This window comes from Ammodytes marinus (genome assembly GCF_949987685.1).
Source record: "Ammodytes marinus genome assembly, chromosome: 8".
NCBI lineage: Eukaryota > Metazoa > Chordata > Actinopteri > Uranoscopiformes > Ammodytidae > Ammodytes > Ammodytes marinus.
This window is the reverse complement of record NC_137212.1, coordinates 24106637-24132926: the sequence shown is the minus strand read 5'-3', so window position 1 is coordinate 24132926 and position 26290 is coordinate 24106637. Positions and strand designations below refer to the sequence as shown.

At 44.0% G+C, this 26290-nt stretch overlaps 3 protein-coding genes across 3 annotated transcripts; 2 read left to right on the top strand and 1 right to left on the bottom strand.

The window, feature by feature from the left end:
* Positions 1-2569: 2569 nt before the first annotated feature.
* LOC307254575 (GTP-binding protein REM 2-like) lies at positions 2570-8912 on the top strand. The gene is made up of 6 exons (XM_080033008.1): positions 2570-2669; positions 2814-2874; positions 4014-4311; positions 4452-4525; positions 6124-6301; positions 8306-8912. Exons 2-6 carry the CDS (start codon positions 2821-2823, stop codon positions 8590-8592), a joined length of 891 nt encoding a protein of 296 aa, XP_079889134.1. The 5' UTR covers positions 2570-2669; positions 2814-2820; the 3' UTR covers positions 8593-8912.
* A 3648-nt stretch (positions 8913-12560) lies between these two features.
* Positions 12561-20714, bottom strand: paics (phosphoribosylaminoimidazole carboxylase, phosphoribosylaminoimidazole succinocarboxamide synthetase). Its single transcript, XM_080032999.1, has 15 exons — positions 20600-20714; positions 19930-20412; positions 19776-19835; positions 19060-19620; positions 18327-18404; positions 17870-18027; positions 16422-16461; positions 16112-16309; positions 14755-14933; positions 14496-14675; positions 14290-14403; positions 14122-14205; positions 13435-13615; positions 12952-13110; positions 12561-12863 (listed from the first exon to the last, which is right to left on the bottom strand). Exons 2-15 carry the CDS (start codon positions 20240-20242, stop codon positions 12697-12699), a joined length of 2472 nt encoding a protein of 823 aa, XP_079889125.1. The 5' UTR covers positions 20243-20412; positions 20600-20714; the 3' UTR covers positions 12561-12696.
* Positions 16533-26193, top strand: ppat (phosphoribosyl pyrophosphate amidotransferase). The gene is made up of 11 exons (XM_080033001.1): positions 16533-17242; positions 21482-21548; positions 21782-21988; positions 22648-22760; positions 22850-22995; positions 23331-23403; positions 23494-23645; positions 24773-24900; positions 24992-25213; positions 25413-25533; positions 25611-26193. The coding sequence occupies exons 1-11, from the start codon at positions 17115-17117 to the stop codon at positions 25781-25783; spliced, it is 1530 nt and encodes a 509-aa protein (XP_079889127.1). The 5' UTR covers positions 16533-17114; the 3' UTR covers positions 25784-26193.
* The last annotated feature ends 97 nt before the right edge of the window (positions 26194-26290 follow it).

Sequence of the window (26290 nt, the reverse complement as noted above, 5' to 3'; positions counted from 1 at the left end):
GTGGAACCCACAGGGACACAAGGGGAATATAGAGGAAAGAGAAACAAGACCAGCCAACATGGAGCAACCAATGATGAGTAATCAGAAGAAAACAAGGATGTGTATGTGTGCATGTGTGTGTGTGTGTGTGTGTGTGTGTGTGTGTGTGTGTGTGTGTGTGTGTATGTGGGTGTGTGTTTGTGTGTGAGAGAGAAAGTGTTTTTGATCGACACAGCTGTGAAATCCACCATTGAATGATAAGAGGGGAACTGACTGTTAATTCATAGGGTTAGACTCTAGCTCTAGGCTGCTTCACAGACTCAGTTTTACTTCACTGTGAATGACGGTTTGCACAAAAACTGTCTGGAAGCTCTTTGAGGAGCTACTGCTTGTCATATCAGTGCAACAGTGGACAATCAAGACCAACGAAAAATGGAGGAAAAAAAGAAGCTTTACCTTGCATTAACACGTATCAATAGGCCCTGACACTACTGGGCATATCATCTATGCAATAGGCTATTATAGCTGTGATGTTCTCTCCAAATGAGTGGTTGAGGCTCAAACTGTAGATGTGTTTTTTATAATAAGCTGCTAAAGCTGCAGAGGTGAGTAGTGCAGTGGTGCTGGATGTGGAGTGGTATGGGCTTGGATAAAGTATCCACGGCATGCAGTTGTATTTGCAAGCTAATATTTCACAGTTGCCTACCAAAGTGTTGAAGCTCACCAAGACTTGTTATTCTTTGTAAGACGAATAATCATAGATAAAAGAATGTACACCTTTCATGGGAATCTTCCAGTGATAGTGCTAAGTGAACAGTGACATTGCTCTTGTGTTTTAGCAAAGAAATCTACCTTTTGCTAGATGAAAATGGCAAATTGCCGTCAATTAAAAAAAAAGCAGTGGAGCTGGTAGTGTGCTTAACTCAAGCGGCTGCAATATGGGGAAGGAGACAGAGAAATCCATCGCAGCAGGCGAAAAGAGTGTGGCATGATTTGTGTGGTTGTGTCCAGTTCTCCGGATAGAGAAGCTATTTTTGGGCAGATTGAACACCTCTGTAACAAAGACAATCACCACATCTATGCAGCAAGCAGCACCACAGAGCTGGTCACTGTGGATTCGGGTACTGTGGGCTACGGATGCAACAGAAAATGAACGGTGCAGGGATTTAAAAAAAATGCAAAACAATCTCTTCATGGAGACAATCTCTTTAACTGTCCCATGAAATCATTGCCAGGGTTCATGCATTAGAGCTATTTATTTTGTTTGGGTGTAGGTTAAATACATTGTTCTTTTATTTATTCACTTATTTATTCAGTATTTATTGTTTATTTATGTACTGATGCTAATTATTTTACTTTACTGGTTTTAGCCCAATAGCGTGTATTTTTACTTTCCTACAGTTTATTATTTGATCCAGTTATGAATAGAGTTAACATTATTGCAAAAAATAAATATTGAGGGCCATTATTGTGGTTCTCACTGCTCCTGTTGTAGTGTGGTTTCACATGCATATGAAATAAAACAAAGTACTTTACCATCATGCTGTCGTGCTGTGGTGTGTTTTTCATGTTCAGCTTGCACACATGTTGCAACCATAGACTGTAGGTTGCAACCTCACCTCTCGTCCATTCACCTTCCTCTGAGCATCTCCCACGTTTCAGTCTTGCGCAGGCCCTTTTGTTCCCCTGCAGCTCGCCCTGCAGCCCCCCACGCCATGCTCCAGCCAGCCCTCTCTCTTTATCTCTGGGCCCTCTATAGTGAGGCAGTGACCCTGGGTGTGCACTGTTTGGGATGACCTCATCTTCGGCTCTACCTCCCTCTCTGTGTCTCTCGCTCTCTCTCTGGCCTGTATAATAGGAGCAGGATTAGGGCTATAATAGCGGCCCTGGCTGCTCACTGCCGGAGTCTATTGTGGCTTTGTGTGGGAGGGACGCACCACCGCTCATGGCCACACTCACACGTTTGACAGAAAACATGTCCAAATACACTCCTTGGATCATCAGGCACTAGAATCCACTTGATTTTGTGAGATGTAAATGGGTCACTGTAGTATTTTCAGGAGGACACAAGGGGGGTGGGGGGGGGGGGGGGGGGGGGTTAGACAGGCTGATATAGATTACCTAGAAGGCAGACAGGTATGGTTGCAATGCCACTTTTCTACCGAATATACACACATTTTAACGTTTAAAACATATATTCGCTTAGGACCCACTCACACAATTACACACACAAACGACTCCAATTAGTGAGGGGAATGCCTTGTATTATGCCGCCCCCCAGCGGCAACTTTCCGTATCGCCTGCATCTTCCAAAAGGTCAATATCAGCTTCGTGCCACTGGCATCTCTCCACGCGCACTGCTCCCTGCTGCAGCACCGCAACTCCTTTCACGACTCAGCTGCACGCGCCTGACGCAAACACCCGGGGCGCGTGAGTGCTCAGGGGTAGGCTATAGTAACATTTAGTCACTTTCATCTGCACAGTGGTCGAGAGAGTGGAGTCAGTGTGGAGAGTGGACTGCACTGAACAACTGGACCCGGGCCCTAAGAACTGAGGAGGGAGGAGAGAGAGAGAGAGAGAGAGAGAGAGAGAGAGAGAGAGAGAGAGAGGGAGAGAGAGAGAGAGAGAGAGAGAGAGGAAGGGAGGGAGAGACTGTGCTTACTTTGTAGTTGCCGAGCGCTGCGTGACAGGTGAGTGATCATACCGTACTGCTTTTGCTGCTGGGGGCTCCTAAAGTGAGTGTGGGTGTGTGGGGTTGGGTAGAAGGAGAGGGGGAGGGACGGGGTGTTCTGTGTCTCCCGGAGAGTCCTCATTTCCCGGTGGCTTGATTTCAGTTTGCAGATGCCGACAGATGTGCCGGAGGACAGGCTCAACGAAGAGGAGACCGCGAGCAAGGTAGAGTGCACGACGAAAAAAGACCACTACATCCCAGCGTTTAATTAGGGCTCATCAGACCAGGGTGGGGGGCAAAGTGGTTGGTGTTTGTCTGCTGATATATCATTTACAAGTGGGTTACGGGGCTGCCAGTGCGCGCTTGTGTGTGCGGGTGCGTGTTTTAGGTAGGTGGTGGTGGTGCAGGGAGGGGCGTCCTACATTCCAGTCAGTTTCTTATTTTTATGTGGGTCAACAATTCACTCATGATGAACGTATATGCTATTCTAAACATTATTACGGTTAAGAGTCACAACTGTTGTAAAGAATTCTTCAGTTTTTCCCACCCAAAACTTCACTGTCCTGGTTGACTCTCTAGGCTCTCATTGCTTGTTCTCAGAGAACAAGCTGTCAGAAGCCGCTGTACACGACCTGCTAAGCAGCACACAGCACACACACACACACACACACACAGGTGGAGTCCTCTTTTATTTACAGTCTATGGTAGAGACCCCAGCTAGGAAACATAGTGGAGCATTTAGCAGCTATAAAGATATTTCCTTCGGGAGGTGGTAGAAACCAAATCCACATCTAAAAGTCCCGTGAATATTGCACTTACATTTATCACATGGACACACACATGTCAAATTAATGCTGATGTTTCTCCGTATCTGTCAAAAAAGCCAACTCTGTTTGCTGACAGTTTTTCTGAATGAGCTTTAAAAAGCTTGTTTCCACTGCCCCAAAGTGGACGAAACGTCAGCTTTAAAGGGATACCCCACCAGTTTACTCAGAGAAGTCTGCTAAGCTTGTGCAAAAAAGCCTTATGGCCTTATGTGTGCTTTGGCTGTGTCAATATCATTTGAAAATAAAATATTATTAGTTAATTTACATTGGGCTTGGGAGTGATGGTTGCATGTGTTACTATAGCAGTGAGATGGTGGGATTTCAAAGACGGGTGCACCTAAGAGGCAGGATCAGTCCAATGAAAGATACAATAGGACAATGTAGAATTCAGTGTTTTTGAAGCTTTACTCGTGCAAGCGATTAAATAACAGGATATAGGCTCATTCAGTCTCTTGCTGGTCCTCATGTGGAATTGCTCAGTAGCTTAAGTATCACTTCTAAATAGAGTGTCCCTTCTTGTTCTGCTCTCCTTCAAGTGTGACAGTATGACTCTGTCCTGCGCCCCGCCCGTCCGCCGAGGCAGCACTCCTCTGCCCATCAAGCACCAGCTCAGACGAGAGGAAGCCGTCCACGATGACTGTGACTGGGCATCGGGTGCAGTCGGACCCTCCGTTTCACCAATCAGCTTCAGCCCGGCCCTGGATCTGCCTGTGGAGGTTAGACCTGATGGGCCTTTAAGGATCGCCCTGCTGGGGCAGAACGGCGTGGGCAAGTCTTCTCTGGCCATAGCCCTCGGCGGGGACATGGACCGGAATGCGTCAGTGGATACTGAAGGTACAAAGCACGTGTGTGTGTGTGTCTGGCAGTAGCTATAATGCAGTGAGCAGCAGTGGGTAAATAAGCTGTCTCAAAGTAAATGAAGCGCAGCAGCCTTCTCCCAGCTGACACCTTACTGCTCCTGTGCCTGTCCCTAGGAGAGGGTTATGTGCGTGTCGTCGATGTGGACGACGAGGAGAGCACCATCATTATCTATGACAACTGGCGACAGGTGAGCCAAACAACACTTCCCCGTTCCCACACTCCCTGCTCTGTGCTCCCTCATTAGCCCTCTCTCTGCAGCCGTTCACTGTGTGCTCAGCAGCTTTTTGGCATTTTCACTGTAGTTTAAATATACACACGTGGGTCCTGACTCCTGTCAGAGTAAAGTATTGTTCATTCACTTTTCACTATGAGATTTTCTTAATTCAAAGCACCTGGATTTCTAAAGAAAACCTACAGCTCCCATTCATTCAAACATGAATTGGAACTTGATTTTATCCCATGAGGCACAAGGACAGGATGTAGGATACACCTTTGACAGGTTGCTAGTACAACTAGCGTATAGCATAATACATTATGTTAAAGGGAAAATATATTGTTGAAGAACAAATAGGTCAAAGAAAATGAAAATGAAAGGTACTACAATACATAAAATAGATGCTCAGTGCATCTTGCATAGTGCATATTTCACGTGTTCCATAATCTGGAACATATTGTCGTGTTTATTGGATGTGTCAGCACTGTAAGAATTGATGCCAAGCTCTGGGGGAACACTGTGGCAAAAGGGAGGGACAGTAAATCTGCTGCAGCAGCATCTGGTGGACTGAGGGAAGCTCATTATCAGGTTGTTTTGCACACTTTATTCCTCTTTTCCCTCGAGTGCAGTTCACAGGCATCTGTGTGTGATTGGATGTTGTAGTGTGCATTTGTGTGTGAGAATATGTACAGTGTGTGTGTGTGTGTGTGTGTGTGTGTGTGTGTGTGTGTGTGTGTGTGTGTGTGTGTGTGTGTGTGTGTGTGTGTGTGTGTGTGTGTGTGTGTGTGTGTGAGAAAGAGAGAGAGAGAGAGAGAGTGAGAGAGAGAGAGAGAGAGCCCACAGAGCAAATGTCTGCATTAATGCTTTTGATTTTGGTGGATGTGTGAAATATACAGAGGCAAACACTCATGACACGATCTGTCTTTTTGATGTGGGGATTTTCATGTGTTACTCTTTGAATATTGAGTTATATTTGTTGTGTAAATGTCGACTTAAGAAAGGAATTTAATTTAATATAATTGTAGAGTAACGTCAATGTCTGTAAAATGCGGAGTGGTGCCCTTGGTCCGCACTCAATTCTTGGCTTAATCAAAATGAAATGAAAAGTCAACGAACTGTGGCAGCTGCTGCTAAAGGCAGGCCGAGGCCCAGTCAGTTTGAACAGTTCACTCAGGGATATTTTATTAGGAGGGATTTTTTAGTCCCTCTGTCTCGGAGAGGAAGAGTTTGATGTTCACAGCAGTTGGCGCCTTCTTCGGTCCTCATTTCTCACTTAACCACAGGGGAATCTAGATAGAGCAATCTATTGTCCGCTGTTTCTCCAGGCAGCACTATTTATGAGAGCAATAGAGGGTCAAACTCTGCCCTGAGAGTCTGTTCCTCTGATAGATGTTGAACTCTGAGTGCCTACAAGACAATCAGAAATAAAGATTCTGTCAAGGCTGTCACTCCATACTCTTCCTGGTGCTGGTCTGTGATGTTCTCACATTTGACTATTATCATACCATTAAGATACACTGACTTATATGTTGACAACTACACTATTGTATAGTATCATATTTTCTCCTCAGGACCTGTCGGCTCTGCTGTGCGAGGTGTGTGTGCTGGTGTTTTCAGTGACCGACCGGCGTAGTTTCCACCGCACCGCTCAACTCCGACTTCTCCTGAGGGAGACACAGCCTCAAACTCCCATCATCCTCGTTGGTAATAAGAGTGACCTGGTTCGCACACGTGAGGTCACCTCCCAAGGTAAGGTGGACCTCCGTTTTCCTCTTTTGTGCGTGTTGCCCTTCTCGACCCCACCTGCTGTGCTGTTTCATTTCCCCCATGGCTTTCAGCTTCACAGTTGGCGGTGACATTTTGGGCTCTCTATTTATGTCTGTAAACACTATAACTTAGGGTGAAAAATGGTAAAATGCAAATGTTAGTGTGGGCGTATGAAGGCAGTCAAAATTCCAGCTAAAGCAGGAAGAGAGCATGCACGAGCCTGTGTAGCATCTGAAGTGTTTCTTTTCAAAATTGAAAAATGATGACCAAATAAACCTCAATCGCAGTTAAGTTTTGAAAAGACATCCTAGTTATTCTTTAGTTTAGTTTCATTGAGAGTCAACTGGTTAGTGAGTATGAATAAACATAAGAGAGAATCTCTTGTTTTTGTGTCGATTTATACTGAGGAAACATTTGAAGTGGGGAAATAAGACTTCAAACCAGTGAGAAAAGCAGAGTCAAAAAGAAGAAATACAGAAATATATCTCACGTAAAAAAACAAAACTGCTCTGGCCGTGGCAGAAGACAGCGAGTTCTTGTAGGAAAATAAATGACCATGACCTTTAACATGGTCTACAGTGTTTACTCTTTACAGTCATCGCCCAGAGGCTTGTTTAAAATTAAGCTAAGCTAAAAATATCTGCAGTTTGTTTTTCGCAGATAAAACTGATGTCACATCCACTCTTATTACTGTAAGTTGCTCCAAGTCCTGCCAGCAAACCACATCTCTTGTTTCATGTTTTGCTCTTTTATCAACAGTCTATAGCCTGTCCCTCAACATGTTGAGAGTGGCTGAATATTGTCTTTGAGCACCACGTCAAATATCAGCCCCACAAGATTATTCTGATAAACACCGACTAGCAAGGCTTCAGAAAACCCACCCATCATCACACTATAAACTTTTAGATCAGCTGGCTGTAATTGCTTTCAAGTGGGTTTCTGTCAAATTGGATGAACAATACCCCATCTAGTGTTACCCTCTGGTACAAAGCCCTCTAATTAAAGACACAGCTTGACTTAAAGGAAATAATTGGCTGCTCCTGAAGGTTTGCTCACCTTTTCCAGTTATGTCCAGTCCTTAAAAATGTCACTTTAAAGGGCTGACTGCTGCATGATACACACTGGCTGCTGAGGACCCGTCACCCTGAACTTAGAATAGAACAGACTCTATTTATTTATACAGTATGGTTTATATTTTTATTTTGTAACTTGAACTTTGTAAAATGTGTTCTTACTGATTAAGTGTTCTATACATGTATTTGTTTGTTCCAATATTGACATTCTGTCATATGTTAAAGGTGAAGTAAGCGGTTTATTTATGTTAATATAAGTGTTAAATCGCTCTTTATTCATACAGTGATCACTTACATAATGTGCACGTTTTATAAAGCCGATCTCTCAGTCAGCTGCTCTGCATGTAATCGGCAAATAAACGGTTCGGGGATCCCGAAATTAATATCCAATCACAAGAGAGAATGCTACAAACCGACACCCGTCTCACTGCCGATGCACGCCAGAGCAACAGATGGGTGAATGTTTATGCACCTACAATGGCGGAGCAGGTAAAAATCCTTCCCAATGTCTGTTTTGATGGTTTTTATCATGTTTTATCACACTTATGGATCTGAGATGATGCTAGATAACTCGCTGCTTGAAGACCGCAGTGCATTAATGTGGTGACGTAGGGACGCGCGAGGGGACTGCTAACTGCAGTAACTGACAGGAAGTTAGCTAAAAGAACCATTCCGCTTACTGAACCTTTAATTGATGTTTGCATTGTTATCCATTATTCAGAGTGTTGTTTCTGTATGTCTGAAATTCACTACTAAAATGATCCATTTGACTGCAGGGCTACTGTGCTGCACTAAAATGTGTTTCTATTAACATTGCTGCAGTTAACCCTGGTCACTGTCAGTCTTAATTGAAACGTAAAACACATATCAAAACAAACCTTAATTCATGTGTCGTCCCATCTCTTCCCTTCAGAGGCCATGTCCAGCGCCGCCCTCTTCAAATGCCTGTACCTGGAGATCTCTGCCTCTCTGGACCACCGCACTCCGGAGCTCCTGGAGTGTGCGGTGCGACTAGCCAGGGGCCAGTCCCCTTGGCCCCCGGGGAGCAGTGCTGAGGACATGATAGACGGAGAACAACGCGGCAGCATCACCTCCCGGGCCAAGCGTTTCCTGTCCAGCCTGATGCCCCGGTACCCTCGAGAGGGGGGCAAGATCCTGAGGCAGAAGTCCCGCTCCTGCCACGACCTGGGGGGGCTGTGATTGGGCCCGGCGGGCGAGCCCAATGGTTAGATTGTTTAACACAAGTAGCTGGATGTGATGTAGTAGGCTAATCCCAACAAAGAGAGGATGAGGAGGGAGATGCAGCAAGAAGTTGTGAGTGACAGAGCAGGTGTGAATGTGCCACAGTGAGGGCAGGACAGTGTTATGATCCAGCAGATGAGAATGACGAGAATGTTAGTAACCATGTTTATTATTAACGTTAGACATAGACATTTTGTACACGAGTCCAAACACAGAAGGAAAAATGAAATGCTGTTAGAATAGGTGTAAATAAACTATAGTAGTGATGCGTAACCGCCTCCCCCACAGCTAAATAAAGAGCTTTTTTGAGTCTCGACAGAGTCGCTGCACGTTTGCCTCGTTATTTCACAGGTTATCCCATTCTGCTTATTACAATCACATCAGCGCGGCATAGAGTCATGACCACATACCTTCAGAATTCATTAGTGTGTTTGATTCTGCTGATGATTCACGTTGTGTTCATTTCCTCTCAGCTGGTGTGGTATCCATGGGGATGGGAAGCAAGTACAAAAAAAGTAAAAGGCCACCGAGGAGGCAAGGGAATTAAAGAGATGAGAACTGGACTCAGAGAGCTCAGCATGGCAATAAATAGAGATGGAGCTGAGAAGGAAAGCAGGATTATTGTATATATAATGATGATTGTTGCCATGTTACGGTTGTCATGGAGACCTGTAATCACTGAGCCATACAGTCATTATGTCCATTCCAGTTCTGTACACCTCTACCCTTTATGCTGCTTATACAGTTTCACATGTGCTAAATTGGGCATTGAAACATAAAACTCCAAATTAAACCACAGAGGATTTTGTCAAGATATGAGCTTCCATGCTCACATCTGTATCCCTCTCTACCCTCAGCACTTCCATCCTCCCACTTCCACCCACATGAGAACAAAGATGTAGCACATCACATGTCTTTCACATCATTTGTTAGCAAAGGGAGAGCCAAGCTATAAAGGAAGTAGAAACATTGAAAAGATATTCTTCTGACTCATCGCCCTTGGCTTCTAACTACTGGAACAGATTGAAAGGGTAAGATTTTGGCACGTCAACATGGGAAACAGGCTCCCTCTTGTGGCTGAGATTAGATCCCACAACTGAGTGGCAGATGAAGATGCTATGAATGTGGTTGAAATGGCAAATATAAGGAAGTATTTATCGACCGGATAGTAGGGAAGGGACAATACTAGTAACTCACGATAGGATACTGTGACCATATTTGGCCCTCGATAATGATAATATCGCGATACATGATATTTGCGATGATCGATATATTGCAAGACATTTAATCTACAATTGGATACATCATGATATCTGTGTAACTGAAGAAGAAATAATACCCATTAACTCCAAAAGGTAGTAATTATGTACTCATTTACAGAACTGACATGAGAAGCTTATGAGATTCGTTAGTGTGCAATCTGTGCTTCACAAAATAATGTAAAAAATGTTGCATTGTGCAACTTTAAATAGTGACTTTCACAATAGCGAAAGGGGAAACCTGTTTTACAGAACACCTGCATGTTGTAATAAAATATTTATATCTGGCGCTAGTGTATCGATAATGTGTCGCAAGATAAATTAAGAAATGATTTCACAATTATCCTAACAACATTGTATAGACTTCTCCAAATCACCAAGAGCATAATTCTAGTGGAGAAACACTAAACCCTTGAAAAATGCTAAATCAATATACATATGCAGTATATATATATATATATATATATATATATATATATATATATATATATATATATATATATATATATATATATATATATATAAAATCAAATTTGTGTTCAATGCAACTTTTTCTCTACAATTCTAATTAACAAAAATATAAATAGAGTTACTCATAGTGCAGATTTTTTTGGCAATTGTGAAAGATCTAAAAGTTGGTTAAGAAATTCTGTTCTAATAACACATGATTTGTTTAAAATTATTTGGAATGGTTATTACTGTATTATCACAGTTAACCAACTGAAAAGTTACATTTTGATGATGTGCTCGTTTGAATTTTTTTTTTCGTCACTTCTAAACTAAAAAGGAACAAACAATATCCATTTTTTGAGTACCGTACAGAATCTGGGTAATGAGCTGTCGGTACTTTAACTGTTATTTGACATATTTAGTCAGAGTGCAGGCACGGTTGATGAGGGCAAGTAAAAATGAGGTGAGCAGGTGGATGTGGGGCAGCTGAAAAGCTCTGAGGACATCTGGTGGACAGATGGAGCATTACACCATAGAGGAAGTGGAAATGTCTCGATTTGATGAACAGACGTTATCAATTTCTTTCCTACTATAAACCCAGGCTGCGTATTTACCATATTTACAGCTTTTCAATGATTTGTTTATGTGTTTAGGCTACTGCTTGGTCTATAAACTCTTGGACTATACGAGTGAAACACCGACCTGTAAAGTGCGGCGGGAGCAAACGTAGCTGCAGAAGACACAGAAGTCCACATTGACACATTAGAGGAACAATAGACAACACTTGACGCAAGCTAACATTTATTTATGGCTTTATTTATTATTGAATGGTTTCTCCATCTATCAGTGGGAGCCATCGTATGACAAAAAAAATGTAAGACAACACAACTATCAGTCTCAAGAGGATTTTAAATGATCCAGATTATCTTCATGTAACCTATTTCCTGTTTATAACAAATCATCAAGAAAAAACAACAAAAAATATTTAAATGTAAAAGGGTCTATAGCAGGGGTCTCCAACAGGTCGATCGCGAGCTACCGGTAGCTCGCGGGCGGGTTTTCAGTAGCTCGCCTGATAGGTTGACCGACTTGTAAAAAAAAATTAAAAATCTGATGAAGGCTGAGGGATCATAGACACGCTCCTGAATAATACCCACAATGTATGAAAGATGTGGAATATTTTGACGTTTGAAATCAGTTCCAAACTGAAATTGTACATGCAATTCTGAAAAGTGTGGAAAAGAATTTCAATGGACTACGAGCCCATCTCCATTGCTGGTTTGAATTTATATAAAGGAAAAGTTGAAGAATTGTAAAAGGGTTTTATTAGTATGGAAGGGATTTGATCGTTGAGTAAGACCCATAACAATTTAAACATTTATGGAATATTTGAAAGTTTGAATGAAGCTAAAATCATCAATGTGATGAAAGACTTGAAAATAGCTTGAAAAGGTTGTATCATCTGCAGGGATTGCTGAATTGATTTTCATATAAGAAATAAGTGAAGGAGTCTTACGACTTGGAAAAGGTGTAAAGGGTCTAATTACAAGTTTAAATGAAGTTTCCAGCTGAAATGATGGTGATGGTGGAAAGACAAATCAATCTTAAAAAATGTGAAGTAGTATTTGTACTAATAGTAGCAGTAGAAGTATTTGTAGAAGTTGTGAGAAAGAGGCACAGACAGCTGTAAAACTGTATGTGGGGTCAGAAAATGCTGAATCATTGCAGAGCAGAACTGGTGATAACAGAGGCCTACTGCCCCTTGGCCGCAGCTCATCTCCAAAGAGCCTAGACACAAAAAAACATTCTATTGATTTCCCTAAAATCACATGATGGGAAGAATGATCTGCAGGATGTGGCCCACTGAAAGGGGAAAAAAGCATCTTGCACCATATTTTTGGCAAAATTGAATAGCTTTTTAAGAACACCCTGCAACCTTTAAACATGCTTGCTCTGCAACTCTGGTAATAGGCTATTCAAATCTACTACATTAGGCAAACATCCCACCTGTTGGAGGCATCAGGGAGGTCCTTTTATCCAAGACTACCCCTCAAACTGCTTGATACCAACACCAGGATCCCAGAACCAGCTCACCTGAAAGGAATGCAGCCGTTAGCTAATCTAATACCACCTGTGCTTCTCCTGTTGCGACACGTCAAAATGTCTTTTGTGGAAAAGTCTACGATGGGATTCAACAACCACAGAAGCCTTTTGAAGTTTTATTTTTTTAATGGAATGACGAGTGAATGTGAAAAAGTACATTTGTTAGGGGAGGGAAGGGGGGGGTTCCAGTTAAACAGAGAAATGACGCTGCAGGCCCTGACAGAGCACACTAGGCTTGGAAGGGGCCACTTCAGATGCTGCAGGCCTGTAACTTCTTGTCAGCCAGTTTGAGGTTGACCCAGGTGTTGAGCATGGAGGCCCTCAGTTTGCACCACACCAGGTGATCGGTCAGGCCGAAGATCTGCGCGGCAAACTGAGCAGCGGCCTCGGGGGAGAGGATGGTGGAGCAGCCAAGACCTGGAGGGACAGAGGAAGGCTCGGTTACTGTTGTGAGTAAACAATAGGTGACTGACAAATTCTACAAGTTATACTACTGCACGCTTACCGCTCGGCATACGGAGGGACGACCACACGTCTTGTGCTCCCCAGTCTGGAGTCAGAGGCGGGCAGTTGATGACGGGATACGCCGTGTTACCGGACATGACCGGGCCGAGGCCGTTACTTCTGCCGGCTACGGCCACAAACACAGTGGGCACGCCGTCACCTGAAGGGGTGCAGATAAGGAGAACACTTCACACATCCGTTTGTTGAGACTGGTCAGTGGGAGAGGAAAGTGTAAATCCATAAAGAAAGCAGACTCTCTCAAAATGGCTTACTCGCAAAATATCATTTATTAGCTTCAACGTTCCACTGCTAGTCCCCCAGGCAAAAACATTGCTCATAACCTTTTGCAAGTTAAACAGTGTGCAGAGGTCTACTTATTCCTTGGGGCAGCAACTACAATATAAGAGCTGACTGATAGAACTAAAGCGTCACGTCTCTAGAAAGGGAATAACACGTTGGCTTATGTGACTAAAGGAATGCACACCTTCATATTCTGCCTTGATGCGCAGCGTCTCGTCTGGGCCTTTGTGTGCGGAGGTGACTCTCAGGATGCAGGGAATGCCGTAGGTCGCGCAGGCCTTTCTGATCTTCTCGCAGTGAGCCATGTCCGAGGTGGAGCCCATCAAAACCACCACCCTGCCGTTGGCCTGGGACTCCAGCAGCAGCTAGGAGACACAACACAGCACTGGTTAGCACAATGAAAGACCAGGTTTGTTTGAACATTTTAAAATGTGTAGTTGAGATTTGAAAAAAAGCCTTTAAGTGTAAAATTATTAAAAATTTAAAAGGAAAATGAGTTTTAAGTTGCAATGATATTTTCTTTTTTCCCCTCAGTTTCGTAGATTTTTTATGGTAATTGTATTTGATTTATGGAGGACAGGCTAAAATAAGCCTTGGGCTTCAGCCTAATATTTTTTCAGTCAACGATTGTGTGAAATTGTAGTCCGTGTGAAATGTATTCATTTAAACATCAATGTTGATTTTATTTTATTTTTAGGTTGCACTGTCACACAAATTGTTAAGTCTGTTCCACAAAGTTTATGACTGAAATGAACTATTCATGCAATCATTCATTCAACCTGGCGAGCAACCAAAACCCAGATAACCTCTCTAGTCTAATGACAGCATGTTGATTCATGAAAGCCTGTTTTGATAAAGCCAATCAGCGTACCTTGACCCTTTCAGAGACCCACTCAAAGTTTCTCTTCACCATCTGCATCGCCTCTGGGGTGATTTCTTTAAGGTCACGGTAGACCTAGAAAAAAAAAACAAGTTAATTCAGCTATATTTAAAAAAATAAAATAGGCATTTAAGTGTTGAGACCAGAGAAAATCCTGACCTGCTTATCTTTCTGCTGGCTTCGATCTCCGGCCGGCCACAGCCTCCATGAATCGTTGTCGATCACATCGGCGAGGACGATCTCCTGAGTCTTCACGTTCACACCAAACTCAATCTGTACACAAAAGGCAGAAGTGTGAAGCGGAACAATTCTGAAGAGTGCAGTACCACATGTTAACCAGCAGAGGGCGGCACTGCACTGCATACCTTCATATCCACCAGTGTGCAGTTCTGAGTGGCCCAGGCCCTCTCCAGAACCTCAAAGATGGCCACAGTGCTGCGGTTCATGATGTCCACCTCACACTGGCCGATGGTGAGCCCGGCCAGAGAGAACTTAGTCGCCAGCACCTGCTCCTCTGACCACTGCGGGTCATTGTTGGCATCGTCCTATAAATCAGAGAGAAGCCGATTAGATAAATATGGCTGTAGTTTGACCCGTGAACAAATCGGAGGCCCTTAGACTCACTTTGAAGAACATCTCCATCTTCAGAGGGGAGAATCGGTAGCCCTCCTTGACGCCTGGATTCCTCTTGAGGAAGGATCCGGTGGCCACTCTACGGCAGACCCACTCAATGGGAATCATCTCACAATGGGCCGCGATGAACGCCGTGTCAGAGTGCTGCTTCACGAAGGCAGTCTTCAAGCCTGCAGCCATGCAAAACCAAAACGTCATTGTAGTACGACAAAGGATTTAAGTCTGTGGAAAACTAATGATAAGTAGGTTTTGATGTAATGAAAAAATATTTAATGGTTATGAGCTGGACCAGTGATTTTTCCTTTGTCTTTTCCCGTTTGTGGACTGTTTGATGGTTTTGGTAAATCTGTTCCCGTTATTATACATAGGACCCGAAAAACTTTTAACTTCTTCATTTAAACCCTTTTAAACATGGACGTTATTTGAGTTTGCTTATATGTTGCTGACGATCTAAAGTTCTACTTTGTGTTTCTTTGTATTCTAAGGATGCCCTTTTCATGTTCAATAAATTGACTATTTAAAATATAATAAAATGAAGACTTAAAGGAGGTGGTAGGAGTCAGGACTGGTTGGGGGGGGGTGTGGCCGTCACATTCTGGCAAATTATCCAGCAGGAGGGTTTGAAGTCACAAGACACACACCAAACTCACGAGTGTCATGTGGGTTTTAGTTAGGTACCTAATTACTTTTAAATTAAAGCAAAGACGACAGTCCTTTATGGACCAAATGTCAAACATGCACGCCCCCTCCTCCACGTGCCATCACAGCTGCATGAGACCAGCTCAAAAGCCTTCTTTGTTATTTGGATTTTGCCATAAAAAGGTGAAAAGGTGACACTCAGGATAGCTGCAACAAGGAGACTATTTAATTAGTTGGTTCAGACATTTTAAAAATCAAAAACACAACCTTGTTGCGGTTTAGCTGACCGTCTGACTTGGGCTTTAGATAACTGCAAATACTTTTTATATAAAAAAAATAACAGATCTGGCATTTATTAGACTAAATTATAATCAGTTATGTAAATAAATAAAACTATGTCTGCAAAAATGAAGTGAAAAAGCTGAAAGTGGTGGAGTTGTGTTGCCCAAGAGAACAGTTTATATGTCAAAGGTCTCTCCTTGGCCTTTTATCTCAACCACTGGTCAAGGGTCAGACCATGGACCGATCAAAAGAGGGTCAGTGATGGTAGGCCTATTTATTTATAAAAAATATGTTTAAAAATATGTCAAACTTTGGCTTTTAACAATACTGTACACAAGAGCGTTCGCACCATGTGGAGAGAGCTTTTATATACTATCTATGGGAGAGAGCGGCCAATGGGTGAGTTTGACTGTGGAGTCCTCCTCACCTGATTCCTGCAGCAGCCTGAACACGCAGCTCGTGGTCTTGTTTGCGATGGCAGCCTTTCCCTCCATCTGGTCTTTCCTCGCTGCGTTCCCGGCGGTGATCTGGTCTTTGGACTGGACCAGAACCAGTCCGGGCTGGTCCGAGATTTCATAGATCTCCTTCGTCTTCCCCTCGTTCAGCATTTTGCCGATCTTCAACTCTACGCACACAAAAAGAGAACACGCGCATACGTTTTTTTTTTAAGTTAAAAGCTGAATATACATGAAGGCTACCTCGTGTTGTGTGTAACATGTGGCTGTTCTGTACTGTACCTGGAGCGGAGGCCATGTTCGCTGTCACACACCTGCAGCTCTGCAACACAGAACACAAAATGGACCAAAAGTTTGGAAAGTGCGGAGAGAGGCGATGAAGAGGCGGCAGAGGAGGAGGGAAGTGAAGTAGAAGTCTGCAGATTTTTACGTGACCTGTGAACCAATCACTCCCCCTTAGCGCCCCCAGACAGCCAATCACAGCAGCGTGTCTGCCACCACGTGAGGGGAAGATGCTCTAACGCCAAGAGTTTGCGAGAGACCAACAACTTTTTTTGGAGTTTGTCCCTATCCTCTAAACTCCCCAGCCTGTCCCCCACCAGAAGAATTTTTATTGAATACAGACTGAACAATCGTTCGTGAGAGCGGGACGATTCATCTGTTTGAGATTAGCCGATGTCTTTCCACATCGCAACAAGACCACGTGGTTCTCCAAATCTACATGTTCGATAAAGTGTCCGCTCAGATTTGTTGCGGTAGTGGTCAAATCAGCCGTGGTGGCCTGTAGACTCACACACAGTAGCTTCCATAGCTTTGTGTTGTGTTTTAACCGAGCCACGTGTTTGCGTTGGGCACTACCATCGTCGTTGCGCGCACCACGCACGCACGCACGCACGCGCTGATTGCTCAGGCAACCAGACACGACGCTATAGCTGCCTGTCCACGTTGGGTTAACGGAAGAGGACCGGGACAGACATGGAGTTCGAGGAGAACGGTATAGGAGAGGAGTGCGGGGTCTTTGGTTGCGTTGCTGCGGGAGAGTGGCCCACACAGCTGGAGGTGGCCCAGGTGTTGACTTTGGGACTGGTGGCCTTACAGCACAGGTGAGTGACTACTAGATGATGTACACAAGTTCCCATGGAAAGGAAAAGTATCACAGTCCATAGTGACAAGTTGCAGGTTTTTAATAAAATATTTTTATATTGGTTTTTTTAGTGACAAAATGTTAAATCCCGAGGCAGCAAAGACAGAAAATACGATTTTACAAAATTGAAGAGGTGCAATTGAGGGGTATTATCTATTAATCTGATGATCATATTGACCATATATGTATTCAGATAATGCTTCTTCAATCCAACCAATAGAAAAAAGACTTTACATACAGTACAAAGTTGGTTAATGTTGTGGGTCAGTGGTTGTGTGAGGCCAATGCACACCAAACAGCAAGACTACATCTTAGAGCACACCTGAATTCAAAATAATGCATTACCCAGAGTCTAGGCCTACAGTTAAATTCAATAGGCCTAATTGTTTCAAATCCCTAGACACACCAGGATTTGTAACCATATGGGAACAAATGAATTAATTGATTAATCGCCTGGTTGCTGCTGCTAGTGCCACTCTCTTAGTACTCTTCTGAGAAATATACAGTGCTGTTTGAGTTCAAGCGTTCCTGATGTATAAGATTAAAGTCCCGTATACCCACTGTGGGGTTAATGGGTAATATTTACCTCTCTTTCTGGGGAGGGGTCAGTGGAGGCCATTGAATGCACAGAATTGATCTTTATTATGGGGATGTGGTCCTGCTCTTCTTTGCATTGGGCTTTCTTCACGTTGTCAAAGTCCGAGCCGGTGAGCAGCTTTTTGACTGGTGTCGGCAGTGTGGGCTCTGGAAAAAGTAACACGGGCATGCTATTAACTGAAGGCTGCTATTTGTTACATACATCAGAGATAATGCAACATTTCAAAATTTCCAAGGGCAAGCAAAGTTTCTTTCTCTGTCTGGACTTGATCATGCATGAGTTGAGCCCTTTGTTAACCATCATACCATAGTGTGCACCCTTATCTAGGATAATTTCATTATCATGCTTCGTGATGCTCACGGGACTCTGAGTCCGAAATGATTTGAGTGGATTGTGGACGGCATGTGACGGACAAAGTGATCACAGACGGAGGCACATTTCAAACCTTGAGCCACAGCTTTCCTCTTCATTCCTCTGTTTGCTGAGAAGGTTTCCTCTCTCCCTGCCCGCGTCTCAGAAGAGCCTGCAGATGTCATAAAGCAGTGTCAACACCACAGCTAAGCATTGTTTAGTCAATCTTGTGCTTGAGAGGGATTCTGTTTCTGGCACTTTCAGCATTGAAAAAATAAGTTTTCCACAAACGTTGTCCTTGCAAATCATTGATTATCCACATTGGAACGACTTAGATTCTACAGAAAACCAGCTGTTTTACTTATTGATCAATACATGCGCTCAAGTTTTGTACATTTTGAGGGTACTGCTTCTGCAGATTTAAAGGTGGAGTCAGCAATTCTGGAGAACATTTGTTGTCAAAATCAGCGAATATCTCCTCGTACTCAGCAACCTTCATGTGTTCTCCAGTTTTGATACACAGCCTAGGCTCTGTAAACGGGCATGTTGCTAGCTACGATGGCCCCCCTTTGTTTACATACCAGTTTTCAGAGCCTATGCTGTGTATTAATAACAGATTTCTTTTCAGCACACACAGTACGGACAGGTATCGTGAGGAGATTTTGTCAGTGATTTTGACAACAAGCGTTCTCCATAATCGCTGACTCCACCTTTTTTTAAGCTTGTATCTCTGCTTCTTTATGTTTCATTTGTGCTCTGTAGAACATCTGTATGTGAGTTATTTCCACCAGAAAGCTGCATATGAATAATTAAGCCACTGAGCTCACTTATTAATGTGCGTAGCTCCTGGACCGTGTGCAGCCTGGCTTCCTCAGCTTTGGGTGTTGCATCGAGGCTCATGGGAGAGACGGGATCGGCGCTACATGTTCGGCCCTCCATCGCTCCCTGAGCCCTGGCCTCTGAGGTCATCCTGGACAGATAGACGTGGACATGGTTGTTTTCCTCGCAGTCTTCCGACAGCCTAAACCCGCCTGTGTTGTGCGGCGATCCGATAGCGGGGCGATTCATGATGGCGTCGACCTCATCGTAGAACCTCATGAGGCGCCGCGGGTCTGCCTCTTCCGCCTTCCCCCTCTGCAGTGAGCGGTAGAGGTACTTGAGGTTCTTGTACTTGGTGTGGCACTGTTTCCAGTCACGCTCGATGCCCTGCTGCATCAGCCTGTTGGAGATCTGGACGAAGATGTCTCTCTTCCTGGTGGAGCTCTCCAGCTGCCGGCACACGCGCTCGTCGGACCAGACTCGGACCAGCGCTCGCACCTCCTGGTCGCTCCAGTTGCGCCCCGTGTCCGACACCGTGACCACGTGGAACTGGTCGGAGCTAAGTGGATCTGAGAGTAAAAGTAATAGTTCAGTGAACTATGTGGAATATATCACAAATTATTACAATATATAGCATCGTCGTACGGCAATATATTGCTTTATATCATATTGTGACCCATGTATCGTGAAATCCTATCCTGTCCTGCTATTGATATGGCCTTACCTGCTCCTCTCCACTTAGACTCCATGTCTCCTTCCAGATCGTACTCATCGCTGTTGTCATCTGAAAATAGTATAAAAGCAGTAGATTATAAATGTATTTTCCTTCCCGCCTTCAATACAAACCTACTGCATTAACCTCAGGCTGAATACATTACCATCATCGATTTCAATGATGACTTCACTTTCTGAGGATGCGGTCTGTGCTGTTGTGTGCAGCCTCCCCGCTCCCATTTCCCCATCGTACAACCTCTTCTGCATCTCCTCCATGCCATCCTCCAGCCCCCGGTCCAGCAGAATGGCTTCCACCTCGTCGAAGAACTTCATGTATTTTCCGGGACCACCTGCTCCTCCTCCTGCAGCGTGAGCACTTTTAGCGGTCTTATAGTCGTATTTCAAGTTCTTGTATTTAGTCCGACACTGTTTCCAGTTGCGCACCACCCCAAAGTTTCTCTGCATCTGACGGGCCATCTCTTGGAAGATGGATTTGTTGCGCAGCGTGCACTTCAAGCGCTCCCTAACGCGCCGGTCGGCCCAGACGCACAGTAGTGCTCGCACCTCGTCGTCTGTCCAGTGGCGGCCGCCCTCTTCGGCAACACTCGGGGTGTAAGGAAGAGCCAGCTGGAGCCGACCTCTAATGCCTGCACACACATGCAAACGTTAGTTTGGATACGTAAACAATGAGATGGAGCTTGCATGGAAATGTTTAAATCCAATCTGACTTTAAACCTTCTTTAAAAAATCAAGTTTAGTTTTCTACAAAACTAGTTCGACTGACATTTTCATCCTCTGATCCAACACTACAGTTGTGGTGAAGCCTACATTTACCTTCCTGCTTTGGGATAGTGACTGAGGAAGAGTAGACTCCTCTTTGGTTACCCACATCTTCCACCTCTTCCTCCCAGCCCTCTTCCGGCCTTCCATCCACTCCTGGGCTGTAGTTTGCTGCATCAGACTTCCTGCTCTGAAGCCCCAGGCTCCTGCACTGGGCCTGACACTCCCACCAGCTGCGCACCACACTGAGCCTCCTCAGACGCTCTGAGATCAACTCAAATGTGGCTCTGCTGTCAGCCACATGCTGGGCTCCCACCTCGTCCCACACAGACACCAGAGCCAGCACCTCTGTCTCCCCCCACTGCCTGGTCTCCAACACCAGCGAGCCTTTCTCCTCGTCCACCACCAAAACCTCCCTATCACCTCCTCTTTGTCTCTCTGCTGCTCTCTCCATGTTTCCTGAGCTGACCTGGAAACGCTTTTCTTTTTTCCCCCCAATCCGTCTGTCTCTGCCGCCCGGTTCCCTAGGCAACCAGGCGGTTAAGCCTGAAAGCAACGCCTCCGTGCAGGAAAAAGCAGCCTCACCACTGGCTTAAGCTGTGTGCCGAGGGGGCGGGACCAGCTGTAATCCGAGAAGCAGCTTGGTAAATAGGCTAGAAAACTGCAGCAAGGCGACTCTCCGTATGGCAGCTCAACAGCCCCAGAAGCACACGTTTCTGGGCTGTTGTTTTTTCCCCTGAATCAAACCAGTTTGATTTGCCTCAAGGTTCATGTCAAGCTTGTTGTGATTGGACAAGTTTCTTCATGTTTTACTTTTACAGGATAAATGAATGAGATATCACATATTGCAGAAATCATTCCCCACTGATGTACTACTCAGTGTTTTTTTTTTTTTTTATTTATTTTTTTAACATGTGCTTATTTTTGTCTGTTCAGGGGTCAGGAAAGTGCCGGCTTTGTCACGAGTAATGGAGCCAGTCCCCCCATATACACAACCCACAAGGTAAATCTGACCATCGCTACAAGCTACCTGTATAATCAAACAGAAGCAAAGTCAATCAACTCACACTATTCAATAAAAAACTCTTTATATAGTCTTTCACAGTAGTGTATTGTCAGTTTGGGGGTCTGCTGTTTTTCTCTAAAACTTTTTTCACACTCCCAACATGATGGCTATATATCCTTATTTACTAATCAAACATGTCTCACTGATTACCTCCTGCATTTTGTATTAAGGGAATGGGATTGGTAAGCACCGCAATCCCGCCCGAGGCTCTCCTGAAACTGCGCTATGGCAACCTGGGTATTTGTCACACACGCTATTCAACCACCGGCATCTCAGAGCTGCAGAACTGCCAGCCCTTTGTGGTGGACACACTGCACGGCAAAATCGCCGTGGCACACAACGGAGAGCTGGTTAATGCCCATGCCCTGCGGAAAAAGGTGAGGAAAAAGTGGCCCCTTCAGTCACATCGGGGGCCCCTCTTGGGTACTAAACAATAAACTGGAAATGTATGATGTAATATGTTATTGATGGCAAAGCAGGCCTCTTCATACGGAATGCATCACATCACATCTATTCTATATTTATTAATTTAACTTCCTTTTCTCAGACATGAATAAACATATTATGAAATGGCTCTTACTTTCATTATTAAACCGAGTAGGGAGTTCTACTGTCGATATTGTAAGTGATCTCTCATCATGATCATTAAATATATTTTTTTCTGACCACATTTCTTCTTAAAAAATGTGGGTTCACCCCTATCTTTTCAGGTTTTATTAATTAGTTAAACAGTTCTTAACACAATTTTAGTAGTTTCGTCTTCTTGTTTTTGTTTGATGCAGGCCAATTATTTCACCCCTCTGAAACTGTTTCATCTTTTCCAAAACCAAAGCATATGTCTTCTGACATTGTTGTTTAAGGAATAAGAAGCTTTTCACTGCATCACTTGGGTTTACATAACTTGTTGCCAACTGAAACATAAATAATAACTGCAGTTTTTGACAGATGAAGGCCTCTTGCCAATTTGCTCAGTAAAATCCAGGTTTTTTGGCCGGGCAGTGTATGTTGAATCAGTCCCTGTCTATGTGCTGTGCAGGTAATGCGCCATGGCGTAGGCCTCTCCACCAGCTCAGACAGTGAGCTCATTACCCAACTGCTGGCCTTGACCCCACCAATGGAGGAGGCGGATGCACCAGATTGGGTTGCCAGGTCAGTGTTATGACTCATTGCTGAATACATATCAAAAGTAAAAATTAAGAAAATAATAAACGCAAAAAAATGTCTTTGTTGTATTGTAGAATCAAAAATCTGATGACTGCGACCCCCACCTCGTACTCTCTGCTGGTGATGTATAAAGATGTCATCTATGCGGTGCGCGACCCTTACGGAAACCGACCCCTCTGCATTGGACGGGTGGTTCCCATCTCTAAGCTGCACTCTGCAGGTATTCACATGTTTGTCTTACCTGACTATGCCTCAGCAATATGCACTTTAAACAAGTCCAAATAAACATACAATAGACAATACCTTTTAACTCAGCTTTGTTTTAAATACATACTTTTGCTGTTTTATTGAACTGTCTGTGTGATCTAAAGTGAGTCTGATGTTCTTTTTATGTTGTTTGTGCCACTAACTGAATTCAATTTGCCACTTTGTGATACACAATAACGTTTTTTTTAATTGAATTGATTTAAAAGGCGAGGCCTTAGAAGAGGGGTTTGGGGTCACATGCTTAAGCCGGTGGAGGATTGACATCAGTCTTTGTCCCTTTTTGCTCAGGAAATGCGGATGAGGACACTGAGGGGTGGGTTGTGTCATCAGAGTCCTGCAGCTTCCAGTCCATCGGTGCCAGGTCAGTTTCCACCACCACTGTGACGTACTCTGTGTTATGATGAAAAACATTGTGGGTAATGACCGTCCTCACGTCCTTGCTGGTTCTCAGGTACTACAGGGAGGTGTTACCTGGAGAGATTGTCCAGATATCCAAGCATGGGGTCAAGTCTCTTTCTGTGGTCCCTCGGCCTGAGGGAGACCTCCCCGCCTTCTGCATATTTGAATACGTTTACTTTGCCAGACCAGACTCTATTTTTGAAGGTTTGAATCTTTATCATGGATCTTTCTTTATACCACTCTTACTTTAAAAAGGTGTAGTGTGTATAGGGAATTGGCGTTTTTCAGAACAGACTTGGTAGAAGTGGAATATCATTTTCATTATTATGTTTTAATTTGTGTATAATCACTTGAAAATAAAAGTTGTTGTGCCATGTTGCACCGCCATGTTTCTACAGTAACGCATAACGGACAAACTTTACGGCCGTTGGCTATTTTATATACAGTGGGCGTCTGCAGGAAATGCACCTGCTGTGATTTGAAGAACTATTGAACAAATAACTAAATACATCATCTACACCTCATCACTTGATCCATCTTTGGTAACTAGCTTATCGTCCTTAAAGGCCACCGTAGCTTCTGTAAATTCTTCGAACAGGGGGTACAGATAGAGCGTTACAATGTAAAACCTTTACTATTGATGATGCGATAATACACGTTATTACACACTGCAAAATACACGTTATTAGTATTAAAGCTCCCATATTATACACTTTTCGGTACTATTATACACCATATTATATGGTCTTAGTGGTCCCTAATACGTTTTTCTTTAATTGTTTGCTGAAAAAAACTTTCAGATAATTTATTGTACTATGCTGATGTTCAGCTAATCTCACAATGGCCTATTTTTTAAAAAGAGCTGCAGCTCCCCTCGTAAATATACAATCTTTGAGCTACCCCCGCCCCCTGTCCGGAAGCGAAGCCAGATACGCCTCGCCCTCTGTCTGTCGGGGCCGTGGACCAATAAGAAATAGGGGTGTGGGCTGCACAGTGGAAGCTTCTGGCTTTACCAGTTTGTGAGGTCAGAAACGAGGAGAATTCTGACTGGAGTATATTGGGGGGGAGGGGTGGGGGTTTCAGAAAGGGGGAGAGTGAGAAAAGGAGAGATTGTTATTTTTTTTAAATATTTTGGCAGTCTCTAGGCACACCCTGGACCCATGGATATGTTAGAACACATTTAAAAACTGCATTTAGCATAATATGTGACCTTTAAACACTGCACCTTTCTACTGTTTGGCCTTCTTGTAGAATAATTAAAAAAAACTTTGTCTGAGTGACGGTATGTCACATGTACTGTATGTGAAGTATTTCCCACCGCTGTATTGCAGGGCAGATGGTGTATACTGTCAGACAGCGCTGTGGGCGGCAGTTAGCCATCGAGGCTCCGACAGACGCAGACTTGGTCAGCACCGTGCCAGAGTCGGCAACTCCCGCCGCACTGGGCTACGCTCAGCAGGTCTGCTCTACCGCCATAGACACACTGTCATAGAGACTCCTCATGATCCACCTCTGTTCTCACAACCTGTCCTCCTCTTGTCTCCACACAGTCTGGGCTGCCATACATAGAGGTTCTGTGTAAGAACCGCTACGTCGGGAGAACATTCATTCAGCCAAACACCCGCTTGAGGCAGCTGGGAGTTGCCAAGAAGTTTGGGGCATTGACAGACAACTTTGCTGGAAAACGAGTGGTGCTCGTTGATGACTCCATCGTCAGAGGCAACACCATCTCGCCCATTATAAAACTACTGAAGGAGGCCGGTGCAACCGAGGTTTGTGACATATGCTATAGTAGTGGGGTCAAAGTGGGTCCTGGTGGGGTTAAAAGAACAGGAAAGCAGGAGGAACACATTCATTCTAGTAATTTAGGATAAAAAGGAGGGCTATTGAATTTGGATTTAAAAAAGGGGAGCAAGAACAATAACTGTTCCTAACTAACTAGGTATAATCCTGCTGTTTTCTCCTCAACAGGTGCATATCAGGGTGGCCTCTCCACCGATCAGGCACCCTTGCTACATGGGCATCAATATCCCCACCAAGGAAGAGCTCATCGCCAACAAGCCAGAGTTTCAGGACATTGCTGGATACATCGGTAAGAACAACTGACATAAGTCAAATCCACACTTAGTCTTTGGTGCATCATGTAGTTAACACTTTGCTGTTGTACAGGTGCTGCCAGTGTCCAGTATCTGACTGTAGAGGGCCTGGTGTCAGCTGTGCAGGAGGGAATCGCCTCCCTCCACGAGAAAGAAATGATCAGCTCCAGTAACAAGTCTGGCAAAAGAGTGGGCCACTGCACCGCCTGCCTGACAGGGAAATACCCAGTGGAGCTGGAATGGTAACTGTTGCATCGATGCAAGTGGATGAAAAGCTCTCTGTACACTGGAGGGAAATTGGTCGGGCATTTCAGTACCACTATCTGGGACCTAACGCACAACTTGCTTCTTCTACAGAGGCTCATTAACCTCCTGACCAATCCTGTTACTATGTAAATGTATTTTCAAGAAAGTCTAGTTTCATGTTTTCACATTCCAAGCCTTAACTTAACAGGAGCATTTAGATGTGTGCCACGTAAAAAGAAAAGCGCTAGTGACCAAAAAGTCTAAAGAGTCTTTATTTTCCTCAAGTTTACTTTTCTTTTTTTACCTTCACCTGAACTTAACCACCATGCTCTTTTTGGGTCTGACTGTTGCATACTTTTTGTTTCCATAACTTTGAACATTGCATGACTATATTGCAAAGTGAAATAATAAACAAGCAATGAGAACAAGTTCTTAATTTTATTGTTTTATTTACAAAACATATTACAACTTTAAAACATTACTCTGTATTGACTTATAATGCACCAG